Source organism: Coregonus lavaretus (assembly GCF_964263955.1).
Source record: "Coregonus lavaretus genome assembly, chromosome: 7".
Taxonomy (NCBI): Eukaryota; Metazoa; Chordata; class Actinopteri; order Salmoniformes; family Salmonidae; genus Coregonus; species Coregonus lavaretus.
Genome location: NC_139994.1, coordinates 24230841 through 24251796, shown reverse-complemented (window position 1 = coordinate 24251796; position 20956 = coordinate 24230841). Strand labels below are relative to the sequence as shown.

General features: G+C 43.3%; 2 protein-coding genes across 2 annotated transcripts in view; both read right to left on the bottom strand.

Annotated features, from left to right (window-relative positions):
- Nucleotides 1-392: 392 nt before the first annotated feature.
- The window catches only part of LOC311132705 (atrial natriuretic peptide receptor 1-like), a 116490-nt gene continuing 95926 nt past the window's right edge, over nucleotides 393-20956 (bottom strand). The window contains exons 9-22 of the mRNA XM_084165977.1: nucleotides 18061-18181; nucleotides 17852-17926; nucleotides 16475-16555; nucleotides 16202-16306; nucleotides 15740-15811; nucleotides 14738-14897; nucleotides 13907-14062; nucleotides 5414-5582; nucleotides 4954-5100; nucleotides 4560-4683; nucleotides 4214-4282; nucleotides 3245-3419; nucleotides 3006-3104; nucleotides 393-2897 (exon numbers count right to left, since the gene is read on the bottom strand). Of these exons, the coding sequence (XP_084022103.1) occupies nucleotides 2746-2897; nucleotides 3006-3104; nucleotides 3245-3419; nucleotides 4214-4282; nucleotides 4560-4683; nucleotides 4954-5100; nucleotides 5414-5582; nucleotides 13907-14062; nucleotides 14738-14897; nucleotides 15740-15811; nucleotides 16202-16306; nucleotides 16475-16555; nucleotides 17852-17926; nucleotides 18061-18181 (1705 nt within the window). The 3' untranslated portion in view covers nucleotides 393-2745. The remainder of the gene's footprint in view (nucleotides 2898-3005; nucleotides 3105-3244; nucleotides 3420-4213; nucleotides 4283-4559; nucleotides 4684-4953; nucleotides 5101-5413; nucleotides 5583-13906; nucleotides 14063-14737; nucleotides 14898-15739; nucleotides 15812-16201; nucleotides 16307-16474; nucleotides 16556-17851; nucleotides 17927-18060; nucleotides 18182-20956) is intronic.
- LOC311132706 (thioredoxin, mitochondrial-like) lies at nucleotides 6553-7175 on the bottom strand. The gene has a single exon (XM_084165978.1). It carries the CDS (start codon nucleotides 7169-7171, stop codon nucleotides 6668-6670), a length of 504 nt encoding a protein of 167 aa, XP_084022104.1. The 5' UTR covers nucleotides 7172-7175; the 3' UTR covers nucleotides 6553-6667.

Genomic DNA, 20956 nt, shown 5'->3' with positions numbered 1-20956 from the left:
TAAATGGCTGTGTGCGAAGTGGCTGGATATTGGCGGGAACTGGAACACGCTGTCGTAAACGTTGATGCAGAACATCCCAAACATGCTCAAAGGGTGACATGTTCGGTGAGTATGCAGACCATGGAAGAACTGGGACATTTTCAGCTTCCAGGAATTGTGTATAGATTCTTGCGACATGGAGCCATGCATTATCATGCTGAAACATGAGGTGATGGCGGCGGATGAATGGCATGACAATGGGCCTCAGGATCCCATCAAGGTATCTCTGTACATTCAAACTGACATCGATAAAATGCAATTGTGTTCATTGTCCGTAGTTTATGCCTGCCCATACCGTAACCCCACCGCCACCATGGGGCACTCTGTTCACAACGTTGACATCAGCAAACCGCTCACCCACATGACGCCATACACGTGGTCTGCTGTTGTGAGGCCGGTTGGACAGCATGCCAATTGCACACTCCCTCAAAACTTTAGACATCTGTGGCATTGTGTTGTGTGACAAAACTGCACATTTTAGAGTGGCCTTTTATTGTCCCCAGCACAAGGTGCTTCCGTGTAATGATCATGCTGTTTAATCAGCTTCTTGATATGCCACACCTGTCAGGTGGATGGATTATCTTGGTAAAGGAGAAATGCTCACTAACAGGGATGTAAAGAAATATGTGCACATCATTTGAGAGAAATAAGCTTTTTGTGCGTATGGAAAATTTCGGGGGTCTTTTATTTTAGCTCATGAAACCAACACTATACATGTTGTGTTTATTTTTTTGTTCAGTGTATATATTTTTCACTATACTATGTATGCCATTTAGAAGGACTTCCAATCTGAAAAAAATCTGACTTTTCTCATCAGTAACAGTAAGAGAAGTGACGAGCTAGACTCCCTCATTCCTTTGTACCCTTGAGTGTTAAATATATGTTATTATGACATCATCTTGTAAGTAAAGGAAAAAGGACAATTACAAAATATGAATCTCAAAATGAGTTTGTAATATAATAACTTCATGTTTGAGGGCTAGCTGGTTATAAGTAACCATCTGTCTTATGTAACCATACCAAACGTAACATATCAAACTAAATGGAGTGTCTCGGATTTACGTACAGAATAATACAAAATGCTCTAAGACCAGGTTGCAACAATATGTAATTCACCCAGAAGTTGTCATTTATGGCCAAATCGAATTCTCCATTCTTCATTGTCATCGCAGTTTATCTTGAGCAGATTAAAGTAATTAATTGTTTTTTATGACCAAAACGATTTTGAACAGTCCTGTTGAATGCATATGGACTTATTTATACGCCTAATGAACCTTTTCACAATTTAACAGCCGTAAGTGTCCATTTGAGATATTTCACCAATGTCAATTAGATAGCCTACATTGGCATGGTAGTGATTACCTCCACTACTTCCTCCTAAAGCACATAGCCTAGCAGGCTGTGGGGCACACTTTGTGGACTGGTATTATTATGGATAACTGAGCCGTATACTACGAATCAGGTTAGCGAGGTAACTTTGGTCAACTCTGAGATCAACTCGGGATAACCGGTGACACAAATGTGGCTCTAGCCAGGTACATTTCTATAGCAACGAATCCTTCAGAAGTAACCTGATCCCGGGCAGGCTAACTCAGGGCTTACTCCATTTATATTGAACGAAGTGTTTGAGCCGTGAGTTGAGGACCAATCAAATTCTTGTGTTAAAAATAGTAATATTCAAATACATTTCACACAACATATTTAGTAATGACAGGATGCATTTGAAACTTCACGTGCAGTAAAACTTTCGCATTACTTAATACAATTATTTTATCGATAGGAGTGGGAAGCACACCAAAGAAATTATACGCGTAAGAAAGACAGCGCTTGTAGTTGCCCATTTCACCCCATAGCCTGCTGAATTTGCAGGTAAATTGATTTCGGCAAAAATGTAAATGTGGCACTAACTCGCCCACGGATTGATGTTTCAACATTGTCTCAATGAAGAGTTTGTCGTTCGACTAGCCATGTGTGACATGAACGCGCAGCTCATGAAGTTAGGTAATTTCAGAAAAGCCTGAGTAAATCTAGCTACATTCGTAGTATACCCCTCTAGTCTTCACTTGATTAATGTTCAATTGATATAGATATAGAACAAACTGATATTGTGATATAGAACAAACACCACTGTGAAACAAATAGAATAACGCCCGTGAAGGCTTCACATAACACTAAGGCATGTTGGAGAACACCAAGTCAGTCACAAAGTGAAATAAGCACAAAATAACACATTGGACTACTCTTGTCACGATAAACAACAGGTCCAACAAGATTGTCCAAAATGTTTGTTCACAAAAGCGACGGTTACAACTATGGAACACTGGGTGGCGAGGTGGGGCCTCACCAATCGGCGCACAGCGGTGTAGCAGTGATAGCGTTCCTTTGCTTGGAGAGGTACAAGTCTAAAGCTGTCCATGGAAGGTCAACGTTGATAGCTTATCCACCATAGCAAGTCAATCTAGAGAGAGCTTTTCCACCTATAGGAACCAAGGTATGCCCTTTAAGAGCAGTGAGACCGAGTCAATGAGACTATCATTCTGGAGGGTGTTGTCAGGAGTACAGTTTTTTGCTTATTTCTATTTCACTCCATTCCTATATGTATCTGTATGCATGTCTGTTCCTTTTACCTCAGTCCTCCCTTCCCTTCCCTCTTTCTTTCTACGGCGTCTCACCAATACTGTCTATGCATAACTCTCTCTCTCTCTACTAAGCCATGTTGTTGGTGCTCTCCCCCAGTAGCCAGTAGGTCTTCATCCACCCTTTGCCTTTCATCTCTACGTCTCCTCTCAGCTCCAGCTGGAAACAGTTGAAGTCGTCCAGCACCACGCGCGTGGCCTCCGACACGTGTATCTTCAGGGCTGAGGGATGATAACATGACATAAATGTGGTCATTTAAACCAGAGAAGGAACAGTGTTTGTCCTGATAGGTCATGAGATAGTAGATACAATAGGTTGGTCACTCTCACCCTCCCCATTGGACTCCATGCGAGAGGCTGTGTTGACTGTATCTCCAAACAAGCAGAACCGAGGCATCTTCAGTCCTACAACACCTGCACATACAGGGCCTGGGGGGAACACACAGACAACCTATTCCAATATTCCACAGAATCCAGTGATTCCACAGTTTCAGAAAAGCTCAATGAAGTGCATTTGCCAGAAAACCAATACTATTTTAACTCTACAATCCCCCACCCCTGCCGCTCACCACTGTGGATGCCACTGCGCAGACGGAGTTGCTGGGCAGGTCGGTGGCGGATCCTGAAGGAGTGTACGGCCTCCAGCAGGGCCAGGGACATGCGGGCGATCTCTCGGCCGTGCAGCTTGCCATTCCTCACCGGCAGCCCAGACACCACCATGTACGCATCGCCTATCGTCTCCACCTGAGGGCGCCACAGAGAGAGACGGTCACACTGTCGCTAGGGTTCTTAAAGGGAAACTTCAAAAATGTTCTACTTTGCATTCATCATCTCCAGCACCACCCCAACATCAACGTATGTGAAAATGGTGCATTTCTATGTTTTGTAATAAAAAAGATAGAGAAAGATAAGTGTTTCCAATGACATCATCGGTGTGTATGGTGTGATTTTGACCAATTGTGAGTAGGCATTACCTACTAATTACCTACTAATTGTCTACTAATTGGTTGATGATGTCATTGGAAACACCTATCTTTCTCTATCTTTTTTACTACAAAACATAGAAATGCACCATTTTTACTTATGTTGATGTTGGGGTGGTGCTGGAGATGATGAATGTGAAGTTAAAACATTTAAATGTCCCTTTAAATATGTCCTTAACCCAGTGTTGGGTAACTGTGGTACAGGAGGACCGCAGTGTGTCCAGGTCTTTGTGTCATTCTAGCTCCAACACACCTGATTCAAGTAATCCTCAAGCAATTGATTAGCTGAATCAGTTGTATTAATGCTGGACTGGAACAAAAGCTTGCACACCCTGTGACCATGTGTGTATAACAAGGTGTAGAGCAGGGTTCTTCAATTCCGGTCCTGGAGGGCCGAAACACCTCTGTTTTTCATCCTCTCCTTCTAATCAGGGGCTAATTCAGACCTGGGACACCAGGTGAGTGCAATTAACTACTAGGTAGAAATAAAAAACAGAAGTGTTTCGGCCCTCCAGGACCGGAATTGAAGAACCCTGGTTTAGAGTCTGACTTCACCTTGTAAACATCAAAGTTGTCGATGATGGCATCAAAACACGTGTAGAGGTCATTCAATAGGGTCACCACCTATGGGAAACCATGAATATTATCAGCCTCTGCATAAAATAAGTAGAATAACAGTCAATTAATTTGCCGAGCGATATAAGGCATTTTCAATCCAGTCAACTTCTGAAAAGTGCACATTGAACACAAGTATGCTTAAATGGAGTGCAGTTCATCGGTCCCAACTCAAATATATTATTTGTACTACTCCACTTCTCATTCATGACATCCCAAAGCCATTGCATATCAGGAGTAGACTGTATTGGCAAACTGCTATTGACTACATGAATTGAGGACTGACCTGCATGGGTGTGCTCTCTGCTGAGATGGCGGTGAAGCCCACGATGTCACTGAAGTAGATGGTGACTGAGTCAAAGGCCTCAGCCTGCACCGTCTCCCCTCTCTTCAGCTGCTCCGCTACAGAGCTACGTGAGACACAGTGTTAATCAGAGTGAGTAGGCTGTGTGTGTGTGTGTGTGTGTGTGTGTGTGTGTGTGTATGATTCAGTCCAATCACCAAATGATGTTTGGATTTATTAGTCCTCTGCAGAGTGGAGCCACTGATGAGCATTTCTGTGTGTGTGTAATTTTTTTGACTTGATTTAGATTTGTGGAAACACTGCATTCAAAATCATTGAGGATAACACAAAAAAGTTTAACTACGTATTTCCATTGTGGTCCTCTTAATACACTCACTGTGGAAGTATCTGGTAGAGCAGTGCCTCAGCCTTGCGTTTCTCTTCATGGTAGGCCTGCGTTCTTTCCTCCACCAGTTCTTCCAGGTTATTGGCGTACTGCTCCATACGAGACAACAGGTTGTCCAGGATATTAGACCCATAACCTCTGTGGAGGGAGGGATGGAGATAGGGATGGAGGGAGGGATGGAGAGTGGGATGGAGGAGCAGAGTAAAGAACGGGTAAAACGGTGGAGGGAGGTTTTGAAGATAGTCGTCAGAGCAGTGCAAACCTGTTGTGAGTACATAAAGTCATTGGGGATAATAAATACATGTTTGTGTGTGGAGTGTTATTTTGAATGCAGATGAATGAAGATCTCTAAAGTGAGTGGATGGGCATAAGTGCGTGTCTGTAGACCAGGAACCATATAAAGTGCATGGCGTTAATGGAGGTTTAAGCAGTGCGTACAGACATAGTGTACCTATTGTGTTTGCGCAGCAGCAGCTTGATGTGGTGGAACTCGGGCCTCTCGTTCATGTCCTCGCTCCAGCAGCGCTGCATGAGCTGGCCCACCTCTTCACTGTGGCTCTGAGGGCAGAGGGAGGGCCGCAGGTAGGGCCACTGGCCCAGGGCCACGCGTTCTACGATCTCTGGCAGAGAGAAAGAGGGAAGGAGGAAGACAGGGGAGAGAGAGAATATGTGAGAATTCATATAGCCATATTGTACTATTGTACTAAGGCACACATCGATTTCAGAGAGAGAGAGAGAGAGAGAGAGAGAGAGAGAGAGAGAGAGAGAGAGAGAGAGAGAGAGAGAGAGAGAGAGAGAGAGGGAGAGAGGGAAAGGGAGAGGTGGAGCTCAAGTGAGCTTAATTTAGAAAAGCTACACAGCCCTTGGACAGGCAAGCCCCTTTTCCTTTCGAGTAACAAGAACAACAAAACACTCCATGTTAGAAGTCTCTTTGTCATCAAATCTCTCCATCTCCTTCCTATCGTGCCTCTCTCTCTGTTTCCTTTCTTTTCTATTCCAGACAAGGCAGCACTTCAAACGCAGCGGCATCAAAATAGATTTGAATATGGAAGATAAAGACATGCAGAATGAGGTTGAAGGAAATGATGTGTTCTGTTAAATGCGTCAATACTTTAATGACACATTATACTGTATCTGGGTCACCGCTCATGTTTACTCTCCATATCAGCTCTTCTTACATTTACATTTACATTTAAGTCATTTAGCAGACGCTCTTATCCAGAGCGACTTACAAATTGGTACATTCAACTTAAACGACTTGTCCCTGTACGATGCAGTAAAGTACAGCGGTGTAGTTGCCCACTCTAAACAATCTATTGTAGTAAACTGGTACACACTGGCTCAGGCTGCTCTAGCAGTTTCCACAGGGTGGGGCCATTATATTACAGGTTGATGGAGGGAGGGAACCGCTGCAAGATGGGAGCGATATATGAGTAAAGAGGGGAAATGAAGTTCACACAAGCACACACCCATCACTAGACCATAGGCAGACAGAGACAGACAGAATAATACAGAGCAGAGAGTTTAGGGATGGTGTGAGCGTTTGCGTGTTTGTCAGGTGGGGTTGTGGGCAGGTGGGGGGTGGGTGGGTGGTTGGTTGTTGTTTTAACAGGTTCAACATGGCCGTGTAGCGCTGAGGACCTGGCCAGGCTCAGACAACAATGGGGTCATAAGGGGTTGGATCACAGGGATGTGATTGACATGTTCATTGTCCAATGAGCTTGCTGACAAACGAGTCCAGCGCCTCATCATCTTTGATTCCCACAAACTGGTCGATGACGTCGCCTCCTCGCGTGGCGATTACCGTGGGGACCGCCGATACCCCATATTCAATGGCCAAGTCTGTGTGATCGTCTATGTCGACCTTTGCCATGGCAACTTTGCCTTTCTGTTTGGCGACAGCTTTCTCTAATCTTGGCCCCAGTATCTTGCAGGGCCCACACCACTGGGCATGGAAGTCAATTAGCACAGGCAGCTCACTGTTGATGACTCTCTCTGTGAAGTCCTCATGGTCCTGCACGTTGTAGGAGACCTCTCTGCGGGAAGTGTGGGGCAGGGAATGGGACAGAGTGCGTTTGGGGGAAAGGAAGGATAGAGGGGCAGTGGAAGAACGCAGGGAGGTAGAGAAGGAGGAGGTGGAGGCCGGGAGACAGCGGAGGTCTTTTACAGAGAGGGTCCAAATTCTACGGACTAGCAGCTGGTGAGCCATCGTTCTGTACACTATCGTTCTGGTCTCTATATGAAGTACTTCTTCATTCCATAAACCAACAATATTTCCATCAGGGGACCGGGCTCTTCTGGTGCCAATGGCCTGAACTCATTGTCCATCACCCCTCTCTCTTCTCATTTAATTTATTTTCCACTTATTTTTCGTTCCCAACTTCTGTCTCTTGTCTCTCACACATTTACATTTGACATTTTAGTCATTTAGCAGACACTCTTATCCAGAGCGACTTACAGTTAGTGAGTGCATATATTTTCATACTGGCCCCCCGTGGGAAACAAACCCACAACCCTGGCGTTGCAAGCGCCATGCTCTACCAACTGAGCTACAGGGGACTACATAAATGCTATGACCCCCAACCTCTTCAATTCTATGAACCCCAATCTCTTCAATTCAATGTGTATATAACCGCCGTCAGTGTGCTAGCTTAGCATATAGCGCTGCCTCCCTGAACCAGGGTCCTCTACCTCAGTGGTTCCCAACCTAGGGGGCGCGCACACCCCATAGGGGGTGGTAACATTTCGTGGGGGTGCATGGGACCTTCCTTTAAAAAATAAATAATGTAATAAACAATTCTCGATTGTTTATACCAATCAAAAAATCTGCAAGGCTAGAAACAAGTGGTAAAATGCCAGAGGAAGACGCGACTCTGATGCACATTACATTTACATTTACATTTTCGTCATTTAGCAGACGCTCTTATCCAGAGCGACTTACAAATTGGTGCATTCACCTTATGATAGCCAGTGGGACAACCACTCTACAAACATGGGAATGTCTTTGGTTTGTCTCTATGACATTCATATGAAGCGGAGGTACGACCTTCTAAAGTCGAGTAGTCAAAGAAATTGGACTTGTGAAGTAATCTTATACAATGTGTCACTGTTGCTAACAATTGATCTAATCACTTTCCGTAAAAGAGAATATGTATAATTAAATTAAGGGTTCATATAAATTATCATAATAAAACATATTCAGTAGCAGAATAACATTTTGGAGAAATCAGGTCTAGACTTTATTTCCTTATACATTATTATTATTATTATCATTTAATAGTCTACCTAAAAGATGAGTCTTGTTAAACTATGAAGGAATTGCAGGAAATTAGCTTCAAAACAAAACATTTCCTTGGTCCCTCAAATTAAACAAAATCAAGCTGGTGGTGTATTTAATATAGGCAATCTCAATAAGCTGGTGGTGTATTTAATATAGGCAATCTCAATAAGCTGGTGGTGTATTTAATATAGGCAATCTCAATAAGCTGGTGGTGTATTTAATATAGGCAATCTTAATAAGCTGGTGGTGTATTTAATATAGGCAATCTCAATAAGCTGGTGGTGTATTTAATATAGGCAATCTCAATAAGCTGGTGGTGTATTTAATATAGGCAATCTCAATAAGCTGGTGGTGTATTTAATATAGGCAATCTCAATAAGCTGGTGGTGTATTTAATATAGGCAATCTCAATAAGCTGGTGGTGTATTTAATATAGAAAATCTCAATAAACAATACAAATGTGAAAAAGGTTGGGAACCCCTGCTCTACCTCACCAACACATGTGACCGATCGCTTGACAATGTACGAACTGATTGAGCTATAGAAAAAGGTACAGTACTTCAATGTGTTTTCATAAGAGCCTGCCTAGGCATTTCTACTGACAGCAGCTAGGGAGCTAGCCCTTTATGACCACTGGGACATGCTCTTGATCCTACATACTTAGGGGAATGTCAAGGAGTCCTGAGTGTATTTTCCTACGCAGGAGATTTATGTTTCCCTGGAGAATAAGGGGGATGGCAGCAATTTAGAATGTATAAGTATGTGTACTTATACATTTTGTGTGTGTGTGTGTGTGTGTGTATGTGTGGTGAAAGATATATGGTGACAGAGAATCCGCACCTTAGAAATGTCACAGACCCAGGGCTGACAGGACTGGTATGTAGAGAAGGAGGAGTGAGAGACAGACAGAAATTAAGAAAGAAAGATAGAAAGAAAGAGGAAAGAGACAGAAAGAAAGAGAGTACCCTATGATATATTATATTTAGCACAGCCAGAAGGACCACCCCTCAGAGCCTGGTTCCTCTCTAGGTTTCTTTCTAGGTTTCTGCCTTTCTAGGGAGTTTTTCCAAAGCCACTGTGCTTCTACATCTGCATTGCTTGCTGTATGGGGTTTTAGGCTGGGTTTCTGTATAGCACTTTGTGACATCTGCTGATGTAAAAGGGGCTTTATAAATACATTTGATTGATTGTTTGATTGATATTCATTTCCGCGGGAAGGTGCTGAGGGTGCTGCAGCACACCCTGAGAAATATTTTATTTTCCTTTATTTCTAATAAAAAATAAAAAATTTGAAAACAAGTAGGCCTTTACTAGTCCTGTATTAGCGGACCGATATAGCCGTCTGTAGCACTGGCAAAAACATCTCAGCACCCCCACCCTCAAACATCTTCCAGAGGCTATGAATGTATAACGTTGCTGTCCTAACAATTATGTACTTCTCAGAATTTAATTGGATTCAGTGCCATGCTTCTTGAAGACAAATAACAAATGTGTAAAAAAAAAATAAAAAAGTTCCTGTACATTTTCCCTGTCCAAGATGCCTGTCCTTGTCATTTCAAAATGATCTGTGTTCTTCACAGAAGCTAATATAGTCCAGGTCTCTTTTGAAAAATAGTTTTTATCTCAATGAGACTAACCTGAGTAAAATGTTTTATTTTTATGTGCAATGAAATGCCAAAAATAATCAAAATGAAAGACGCCAACCTCAACCGTTTTTTAAATGTTCATTGTTTCAAGTGCCCATCCATATTTGTCTGTGCTTTCATCTTTAACCCTAACCGTATTTACCTTGATATACACTACCATTCAAAAGTTTGGACACACCTACTCATTCAAGGGTTTTTCTTTATCTTTACTATTTTCTACATTGTAGAATAATATTGAAGACATCAAAACTATGATAACACATATGGAATCATGTAGTAACCAAAAAAGTGTTAAACAAATCAAAATATATTTTATATATGAGTAGCCGCCCTTTGCCTTGATGACAGCTTTGCACACTATTGGCATTCTCTCAACCAGCTTCATGAGGTAGTCACTTGGAATGCATTTCAATTAACAGCTGTGCCTTGTTAAAAGCTAATTTGTGGAATTTCTTTCCTTCTTAATGCGTTTGAGCCAATCAGTTGTGTTGTGACAAGGTAGGGGTGGTATACAGAAGATAGCCCTATCTGGTAAAATACCAAGTCCATATTATGGCAAGAACAGCTCAAATAAGCAAAGAAAAATGACAGTCCATCATTACTTTAAGACATGAAGGTCAGCCAATGCGGAATATTTCAAAAACTTTGAAAGTTTCTTGAGGTGCAGTCGCAAAAACCATCAAGCGATATGATGAAACTGGCTCTCATTAGGACCACCACAGGAAAGGAAGACCCAGATTTACCTCTGCTGCAGAGGATAAATTCATTGGAGTTACCAGCCTCAGAAATTGCAGCCCAAATAAATGCTTCACAGAGTTCAAGTAACAGACACATCTCAACATCAACTGTTCAGAGGAGTCTGCGTGATTCAGGCCTTCATGATCGATTGCTGCAAAGAAACCACTAATAAAGGACACCAATAATAAGAAGAGACTTGCTTGGGCCAAGAAACACGAGCAATGGACATTAGACCGGTGGAAATCTGTCCTTTAGTCTGATGAGTCCAAATTTGAGATTTTTGGTTCCAACCGCCGTGTTTGTGAGACGAAGAGTAGGTGAACGGATGATCTCCACATGTGTGGTTCCCACCGTGAAGAATGGAGGAGGAGGTGTGATGGTGTGGGGGTGCTTTGCTGGTGACACTGTCAGTGATTTATTTAGAATTCAAGGCACACTTAACCAGCATGGCTACCACAGCATTCTGCAGCGATATGCCATCCCATCTGGTTTGTGCTTAGTGGGACTATCATTTCTTTTTCAACAGGGCAATGACCCAACACACCTCTAGGCTGTGTAAGGGCTATTTGACCAAGAAGGAGAGTGATGGAGTGCTGCATCAGATGACCTGGCCTCAACAATCACCCGACCTCAACCCAATTGAGATGGTTTAGGATGAGTTGGACCGCAGAGTGAAGGAAAAGCAGCCAACAAGTGCTCAGCATATGTGGGAACTCCTTCAAGGCTGTTGGAAAAGCATTCCAGGTGAAGCTGGTTGAGAGAATGCCAAGAGTGTGCAAAGCTGTCATCAAGGCAAAGGGTGGTACTTTGAAGAATCTCAAATATATAATATATTTTGATTTGTTTAACACTTTTTTGGTTGCTACATAATTCCATATGTGTTATTTCATAGTTTTGATGTCTTCACTATTATTCTACAATGTAGAAAATAGTAAAAATAAAGAAAAACCCTGGAATGAGTAGGTGTGTCCAAACTTTTGACTGGTACTGTATATTCTTTAATACCGTAATTGCAGTGCCTTCAGAAAGTATTCATACTGTCACGACTTCCTCCGAAGCTGCCTCCTCTCCTTGTTCGGGCAGGCTTCGGCGTTCGTTGTCACCGGCCTTCTAGCCACTGCCACTCCTCATCTCATCATTCCATGTGTCTTGTCAATTACACACACCTGGTTCATATCCCCTCATCAGTACCTGTATAAGTGTTCCCTCTGCCCCCTTGTCTTTGTGTGGGATTGTTTATTGTGGAGGTTAGATTAGCTCGGTGGAGCTCTTTGTATTTAGTATCGCCGGGATATTCACACGTGTGCCTTGTTGTTTTCCAGTGCGCCGTATTTCCACACTGGAGTGTTTGAAGCATTGCAATAACCTCCCGAGTGGCGCAGTGGTCTAAGGCACTGCATCGCAGTGCTAGCTGTGCCACTAGAGATCCTGGTTCGAATCCAGGCTCTGTTGTAGCCGGCCGCAACCGGGAGACCCATGGGGCGGCGCACAATTGGCCCAGCGTCGTCCAGGGTAGGGGAGGGAATGGCCGGCAGGGATGTAGCTCAGTTGGTAGAGCATGGCGTTTGCAACGCCAGGGTTGTGGGTTTGATTCCCACGGGGGGCCAGTATGAAAAATACAAAAAATAATGTATGCACTAACTGTAAGTCGCTCTGGATAAGAGCGTCTGCTAAATGACTAAAATGTAAATGTTAAGGAATAAACCTTTTATTCTGTGATTTACCCTCCTGCGCCTGACTCCTTCTAAATCACTCACCACACATACCCCTTGACTTATTCCACATTGTGTTGTGTTACAGCCTGAATTCAAAATTGATTACGTAGTGAAAATATGTTTCTAGAAATGTATGTACATTTATTGAAAATGAAATACAGAAATAGTAATTTACATAAGTATTCACACCCCTGAGGTGGAGTCAATACTTTGTAGAAGCACCTTTGGCAGCAATTACAGCTGTGAGTCTTTCTGGGTAAGTCTCTAAGACATTTCCACACCTGGATTGTGCAACATTTGCCAATTAATATTTTAAAAATTATTCAAGCTCTGTCAAGTTGGTTGTTGATCATTGCTAGACAACCATTTTCAGGTCTTGCCATACATTTTCAAGTAGATTTAAGTCAAAACTGCAACTCGGACACTCAGGAATATTCACGGTCTTCTTGGTAAGCAACTTCAGCGTAGATTTTGCCTTGTGTTTTAGGTTATTGTCCTGCTGGAAGGTAAATTCATCTCCCAGTATCTGGTGGAAAGCAGACTGAAGCAGGTTTCCCTCTAGGATTTTGCTTGTGCTTAGCTCCATTCCGTTTATTTTTTATCCTGAAAAACTCCACAGTCCTTAACGATTACAAGCATACTCATAACATGATGCAGCCACCTCTATGCTTGGAAATATGGAGAGTGGTACTCAGGAATGTGTTGTATTGGATTTGCCCCAAACATAACACTTTGTATTTAGGACAAAAAGTTCATTGCTTTGCCACATTTTTTGCAGTATTACTTTAGAGCCTTGTTGCAAACAGGATGCATGTTTTGGAATATTTGTATTCTCTACAGGCTTACGTCTTTTCACTCTGTCAATTAGGTTAGTATTGTTGAGTAACTACAATGTTGTTGATCCATCCTCAGTTTTCTCCTATCACAGCCATTAAACGATCTCCTATCACAGCCATTAAATTATTTTAAAGTCACCATTGGCCTCATGGTGAAATCCCTAAGCGGTTTCCTTCCTCTCCGGCAACTGAGTTAGGAAAGACGCTTGTATCTTTGTAGTGACTGGGTGTATTGATACACCATCCAAAGTGTAATTAATAACTTCACCATGCTCAAAGGGATATTCAATGTCTTTGTGTTTGATATTCACTGCTTGACTGAGGGACCTTACATATAATTGTATGTGTGGGGTACAGAGATTAGGTAGTCATTCAAAAATCAACCTAAACATTATTATTGCAGACAGAGTGAGTCCATGCAACTTATTACGTGACATTTATGTGAATAATTATTTAGGCTTGCCATAACAAAGGGGCCGAATACTTATTGACTCAATACATTTCAGCTTTTCATTTTCAATTAATTGGTAAACATTTTGAAAAACATAATTCCACTTTGACATTATGGGGTACTGTGTTTAGGCCAGTGACCAAAACATCTCAATTTAATCCATTTTAAATTCAGGCTGTAATCGAACAAAATTTGGAAAAAGTCAAGGGGTGTGAATACTTTCTGAAGGCACTGGACATGCCTGTACTTGCCTGAAGAACACACACAGACACACACACCTTTGGGGCTGAGGGTGTCGCCCTCCATGTGGAAGACCCCTCTGAGCAGGGCCAGCTCTTGCAGGATGATGCCGAAGCTGTAGATGTCTCCTTTCTGAGTGCCACACGGTGGGGGACACTCTGCCCTCAGCAGCTCTGGAGCTGCCCACAATTTCCCTGTAAAGGGAGAGGGAGTGAAGGGGGATTGGAGAGAAAGAAAGAGGGAGGTAGAGGGGGAAAGTGGGAGAGAGAAGAGGTGGATACATTTCTTTATTTTATTTTTTATTTTTTGACCTTTATTTTAACAGGGAAGACATCTTGAGACCTAGGTCTCTTTTTCAAATGCGCCCTATATAATACAACATAAATATACACATTATACACAAAATATATGTATACACATAAGAATAAAAGGCCATTTCAAGATGTATTACGAGTTTCCTTTAGCCAAAGATGTACTTAGAGAGAGAGAAAGAGACAGATTGACTGAGAGTTTTAATACCCACTTTCTCAATCAGCAACTAATCAAGACTTTTTCAGCCAGGTGATTTGACTGTTGAGCCACATCAATGACAAGTAATTAAATGGAGCCAGCACGGGCTTTCTCTCAGGAGGGGACATTGTTACAGAACATTTAGACAGAAATATTTTGTGTAAAACAGGTGTGCCAGCCACTTGTATCAGAAAATGGGCATGTTTTGTTTTTGAATATCAACAACAATGGCAGGGATTGAGCCACTAAATCACTTGGTTTGAGTTATTTAAAGTGTGTGTGTGTGTGTTTGCTCATGCGGTCGAGTCTGTGTGTCTTTGTCTACATGTGAGTGTATTTCTGCAGCTCAGGTAACTCACGGGCATAGTAGGCGTGTGTGTCCTCCATATTGGACTTTTCGCGGAAGCTGGCCAGCCCGTAGTCAGTGATCTTCAGAACAAAGCGACTGTCCACCACACAGTTTGAGGACTTCAGGTTACCATGGGAGACGATGACGCTGTTGTGAAGGAAGGCCATCCCCTAGAATCAAAGATGGTGTGATTCACAAGAAATCCAACCAGTGGGCGACCCTGTGTAAAATGTTACCCCCACAGTTCCATGCAGAGGGGCGGGAACTGTCACACATGCTTTTAGCCAACAAAATTGCATTTGGTGAACAACCTATGCATTGCAAGTCAATAACCAAAAATGGTGTACCCTCCCATTAACTTCCATTGAAAATATGCATAACTTCCTTTGCAAAGACTCACACTTCCTGTGGACAGACAAAAGTGCGGAGCTAGCCTTCTTACAACAGCTATCTCTGCTAGAATGTACATTGAGGGGCATTAAATCGAAGCCAACTCAGGTAAAAGGCATGACTTCTTCATTCATTATTCTAACCAGGAAACCAGGAGGTGTCAGACACCATCTGTCTACCCTTCATTATAAGCATCACGAGGCAATATACCTGACGGGTTGGTTGGATCTGGTGTAATCCCAAACATCTTGTTGAAAATATATGACACAAATCTAGTGTAAGAGAATTTAATAAAGAGTGAGTGAGAGGTAACATGCTTGGCAATACTTTTTGTATTGACAATTTTAAAAAAAACTGTAGAAGTATGATAGAATAAATATTATTTGAATATTTTCTACCTCTCCCTTAGCAAAAAGTTAGCCCCCATAATGTGAAAATAACATTAAGTACCAGTTTAGTGGTTTTGGGCATTCAGCACATACAGTACATATATTAGGCTTGTGACCCCGTTGGTTTAGAATCCTGGACCCATCGCTACCTTTTCATAAACCCCTTCCTCACTTTCCTCCTATACTGGCCTATATCTTTGTTTCAAATCTTTGAATGGAGGATGAAGACGCACCTTAACAATGTCGTTGATGAGAGAGTATCTGAACATCCAGTCCAAGGTGATGCTCTCGCTCTCCATAAGATCCTGCACAACACATTAACATAAACATGACTATTTACACACACACACACACACACACACACACACACACACACACTCTAAATATGTTTCAAATCAGCCATACATGAAAGTCACCCACAGGTTAATCCCAGTCCACAATGCTAACATCATAATATGCATGACATGTCATATTCCATTCACACAGGCTGTCGGTATTCAACACTGTAGCCTAGAGGGTAAACCAACCATCTCAGGACCCAAGGGTAGCTACTGTTCATGACTTATTCATTGTGTGAATGTGTGACGTGGGAGATAAGAGACCAATAGGGGTTTTAGTTAACAACGCTAAGGTTATAAGGTTATAAAGGTTATAGAATAGAATGGAACAATGAGATCCAATAGGTTGTGAAGTACCTGCAGGCTGCCCCGGGGGCAGTACTCTGTGATAATACAGATGTTGGGAGGATCGATACAGGCTCCGATAAAGCGAGTCAGGTGCTCGTTTTGAACATCACGCATCTGGAGGCAAGAAGATTAACATTGATACCAACATACTTGCAACTGCATACAAAAGCATTTACACCTGAGCAAAGTATACACCTTAGAACATAATAAGTATAAGAAATACTAGATAGGACATTGTTGCTCTGGCAACATGTTTGCAAGCCTATTGAATAAAACCCTCACATGTTTGAGCTCAAAAAGCACCATCCTGGTGAGCTCGATGCGCTTCTTGTTAGTGACGTACTTAATGGCCACAATGTTTCCCTGGAAAGGAGAACACGTTAATTAACACAATATTTCACCATGGTTTTACTATCTGTGTCCTTCAGTAATATGGGGTGACCTATTTATTTTAAAGTATTGTAAAATGAGTGTAATCCACTTGTAATTCCTACTCCAAAGATGCAAACTATGCAAATGCCCACGTGAACCCTATCAGAATCCTGGTATGAACACTTATCACTGGCAAATATTGGGTCCCACTTTAAACGAAGTAAAACTTATAAAGACTTCATATAGCATGCATAAAGGCGTCATAAGCTCTACATATATGCTTCACAAATAATCTGTAAGAGTATATCATACACTGTAAATGGCTTATAAAGGGTGACATAACTATTCCTACTGTAGAGCAAATGTGACATAACACACTATGTATGTTTATACACTGTTTATAGCAGGGGTTCTCAAAGTGGGGTCCAGGTACCGCAGGGGGTCCGTGGATATTTTTTAAAATTAATATTACTAACAACAACAGATTAAACGAATTTTGGCAAAGGGATCCATGGAATACGTTTAGAGGGTGCAATACAATACAATGTAATATTTTAATCTACAATGTATGTTCTTAACCCTGGGCAACATGGGCCTGGGAGGCTCACAGGGTTATTGGTATCCACAGTACTCCACCAATTATAATTTTTTTAACTCAGTGCTTCTTGTATTCCTCAAAAATGTTTTTAAAACCATAAATGCACTGTAATTTAAGCTTCAAAACTGTAAAGTTGTATCTCTGCCTCATGGCAAAATATGTGGAATTGCAGGATATTAGCTTTAAAACTGCAACAACAAAAAAATCTCTCAGCCCCATGACAAAATGTGTAGAATTGCAGGAAATTAGCTTGAAAACTGCAACATTTTCTCTCAGATGCTTAGAAGTGGGCCTTTAAAATGTTCCTGCCCAGGGCCAGAGACTCGGTTCGTCTGGGCATGTACGGCCAAAGTCATAATCATACTCCTTCTATGATATTATTATCTCACTGTTGTGTTCTGATTATGAGGGGTCTCTGATGAATTTGCTATCATAAAAGGGGTCAAAAGAGCGCCAAAAGAGTTTGAGAACCCCTGATTTATAGAGTATGACAAACGCTTATAGATGATTTGTGAAGCATTTATGTACTGCTTATGAAGCCTTTATGTATGCTACATAAAGCCTATATAAGTTGTACTTCATTTAAACCGGGACCAACTATTGTAGGTAGCACTACACAAATCCTTAATAAAGCAAACATCATTAGCATTGCCAGTGTATTACAACAATCCCTGTGTAAAAGAACAGACCTTGTAGTAGCCAGTTTTGGCATAGATCTGGAAGTTTCCTTCCATGGTTAGGAGGGAGCCATAGTTTGAGCCTCTCTGTGGACCATATAGAGAGGGAATGAGAACAGCGTGCTTTTTCAACACAATGTGTTTCTCTGTTTGAGTGTGTGTAGGTGTACTGTATTTCATGTCTTTATATATTGGTATGTTTGTATTTATCCATGCAGTACCAGAGACAGGGTGAGTCTGCTGCAGGCCCTGCGCAGCACTTTCTCCAGGTTGCTCATCTGCACGTCCTCCCACTGCACCCGCCAGAGCTGAGCAGCCAACTCATTCTCCAACTTCAGCTTCCTGATGGACAGAGTGTGGGGGGGGGGGAGTGAGAGAGGGACAAACAGAGAGAGAAGGGGGAGGGTGAGAGAAGGGGACACCAAAGGGTGATGGAGAGAGGAGGCTTGGGAGAGGTTCAGAGATAGAGAGAGAGAGAGAGAGAGAGAGAGAGAGAGAGAGAGAGAGAGAGAGAGAGAGAGAGAGAGAGAGAGAGAGAGAGAGAGAGAAGGAGAAACAGTTAGGAGAGAGTAGAGAAAGGAGGTGAGGATAGTGGAAGACAAAAGTGTGTGAGGGCGACGGAGAAAGAGAAATCAATAAAGAGAAAGAGAGAATGAGAATCCAGAATAAAGGACAGAGAGATTAAGGAGAGGGATGGATGTGTTTCAGTGTGAGTGTACACTGTGTAGGACTGCACCTCTACCCACACAGGCCATCAACACTCCAAAATGAGTACTTCGGTCACCCGCCACCCACTACAAACTACAAACTGTATTCACACACACATTTCTCAGAAACAAATGCAACCCAACTATAGCATTGGGGATGGGATTAATTCATTTGGATAGAGATTAATATCTGAGCCCTATTATAGTGAGTGACCTGATTGGAGTGTCAACCCTCAATTTGTGATTACAACTTAACCAAGTCATTATCCACCAACAGTGCTGTATGTGTGAAGTTGTTTAGACGTGTACCTTGATATCATAGGCGTCTGGTGGCACCTTAATTGGGGAGGACGGGCTCATACTAATGGCTGGGACGGAATTAATGGAATGGTATCAAACATGTCACACGTGGTTTCCATGGTTTCCATGTGTTCGATACTATTCCCTTCACTCCATTCCAGCCATTATTATGAGCTGTCCTCCCCTCAGCAGCCTCCTGTGCTTGATCTAACATTCTTTACTGTAATGGAACATTATGTAAGAAAAGGTCAAAAAGCCACTATTCATGTGTAGTAATAACCCATTTATGTTGTTGTTTTTTAAATCTATGAACATACAAACACATCATACAGTAGATTCAATTTACTTTACACAATCCATTTACAGATACACTTCACATATGCTAAGTAATCAATAGATTAAGTAATTCATATAGTAAGCACTTATTTTACAAGAATATGAAAATAAACTGTCACGGTTCAGACAGACGACCAGAGGACCACAATTGCGTCACACCAGAAAGTTTATTAAACTTAAGGGAAAAGGGAAGTAGGGAGTGAATGAAGGCTCCAGGGGTAACAGGGATCCCGTCCAATGTGCTGGGTCTGTGCCCCCCCCAGTGGCAGCGATGCGTCCTATGAAGCCGGTGGTGGGTGGTCCAGAAGTCCTGGGGGGGGGGAGACACAGACACAACAGGGCGGAATGAAACAAGGCAGCAGTACAGTTCAAGGGAAATCCAAAATACGTAGTAGCAAGGCAGAAGGCTGGTCAGAGTTACCGGGATTGAAGAGTAGTCAGGAGTCGTAATGGCAGAAGCAGGTCTGGATCTCCTGGGGCAGACGAGTATCCAAAAATCAGGCAGGTCCGGGGTCACAAAACCAGGGTGAGCCAGAAGCGCGAGCAAACAGGTTCCGGGTGTGAGCTTTGCAGACGATCTGACACCGGAGAGCTGAAAGACAGGGCCTTAAATACTGGGAGAGGTAGTGGGTAATGCAGCGCAGCTGGCAGAGTAATTAGAGCAGAGCAGAGCAGGGACAGGTGGAGCTAGTTAGGCTGAGTAGAGAGAGTGGTGAGCAGAGTGGAAGAAAATAAGGTGGTAACCCGGTGGAGTGAGAGGCTCATGACAGAACCCCCCCCCCAAGGGACGGCCCCAGAAGTCCCAAGAGCAACACCACGCCGGGCGGGAGGAGGGGAGCCGGAGGAGGGCTAGAACTCCTCCGAACGGTCCGAGTGAACGTCCTCATCCTCGGAGGAAGCCGGAGGGCCGTGGTCGGGAGATGGGACAGGTCCCGAGACAGGATCAGGCACAGGACAGGAAGCCGAGCGGGCAGGACGGTTAGGGACCCCTCTGGGGCGGCCCCTACGGATTGCAGGTTGATCAGGATGCCGTTGGTGGAAAGCGGTGATGAGAGTCCTATCCACAATCCGACTAGCTGGCACCCAGGTCCTTTCCTCAGGTCCATAGCCCTCCCAGTCAATGAGGTACTGGAGACCCCTACCCCTCCGTCTGGACCGAAGCAGGCGGCGGACGGTGTAAACCAGACCACCATCGACGAGCCGTGGAGGAGGAGGACAAGGCGCAGCAGGGACCAGCGGACTCTCATGGATGGGCTTAATCTTAGACACATGGAAAGTGGGGTGCACCCTCAGGGAATTAGGCAGTTGGAGCCGGACAGCAGTTGGGCTAATCACTCTTATGATAGGGAATGGGCCAATGAACCGAGGTGCCAGCTTCTGCGACTCCACCCTGAGTGGCAGGTTCTTCGATGACAACCACACCCTTTGACCAACATGGTAGGTGGGAGCAGGAATTCTCCGACGGTTGGCCCCGGTAGTGTAGCTGGCAACGGATCTGAGGAGTGTGGCTCGGGCTTGTGACCAGGTGCGGCGGCATCGACGGGCAAAAGCAAGTGCAGATGGGCAAGTAACCTCCTCTTCCTGGCTGGCAAATAGAGGAGGCTGGTATCCATAAACACATTGGAAAGGGGACATACCGATGGCAGAGCAGGTCAGAGAATTGTGTGCGTACTCCACCCATGTCAATTGCTGCGACCAGGAGTGGGGGTTGCGTGAAGTCATGCATCGCAGTGCCTTCTCGAGCTCCTGATTAGCCCGCTCTGACTGCCCATTG

Coding starts and splice junctions, on each gene's coding strand:
- LOC311132706 (XM_084165978.1), bottom strand. CDS start 7,171: ATGGCTCACCAGCTGCTAGTCCGTAGAATTTGGACCCTCTCTGTAAAA.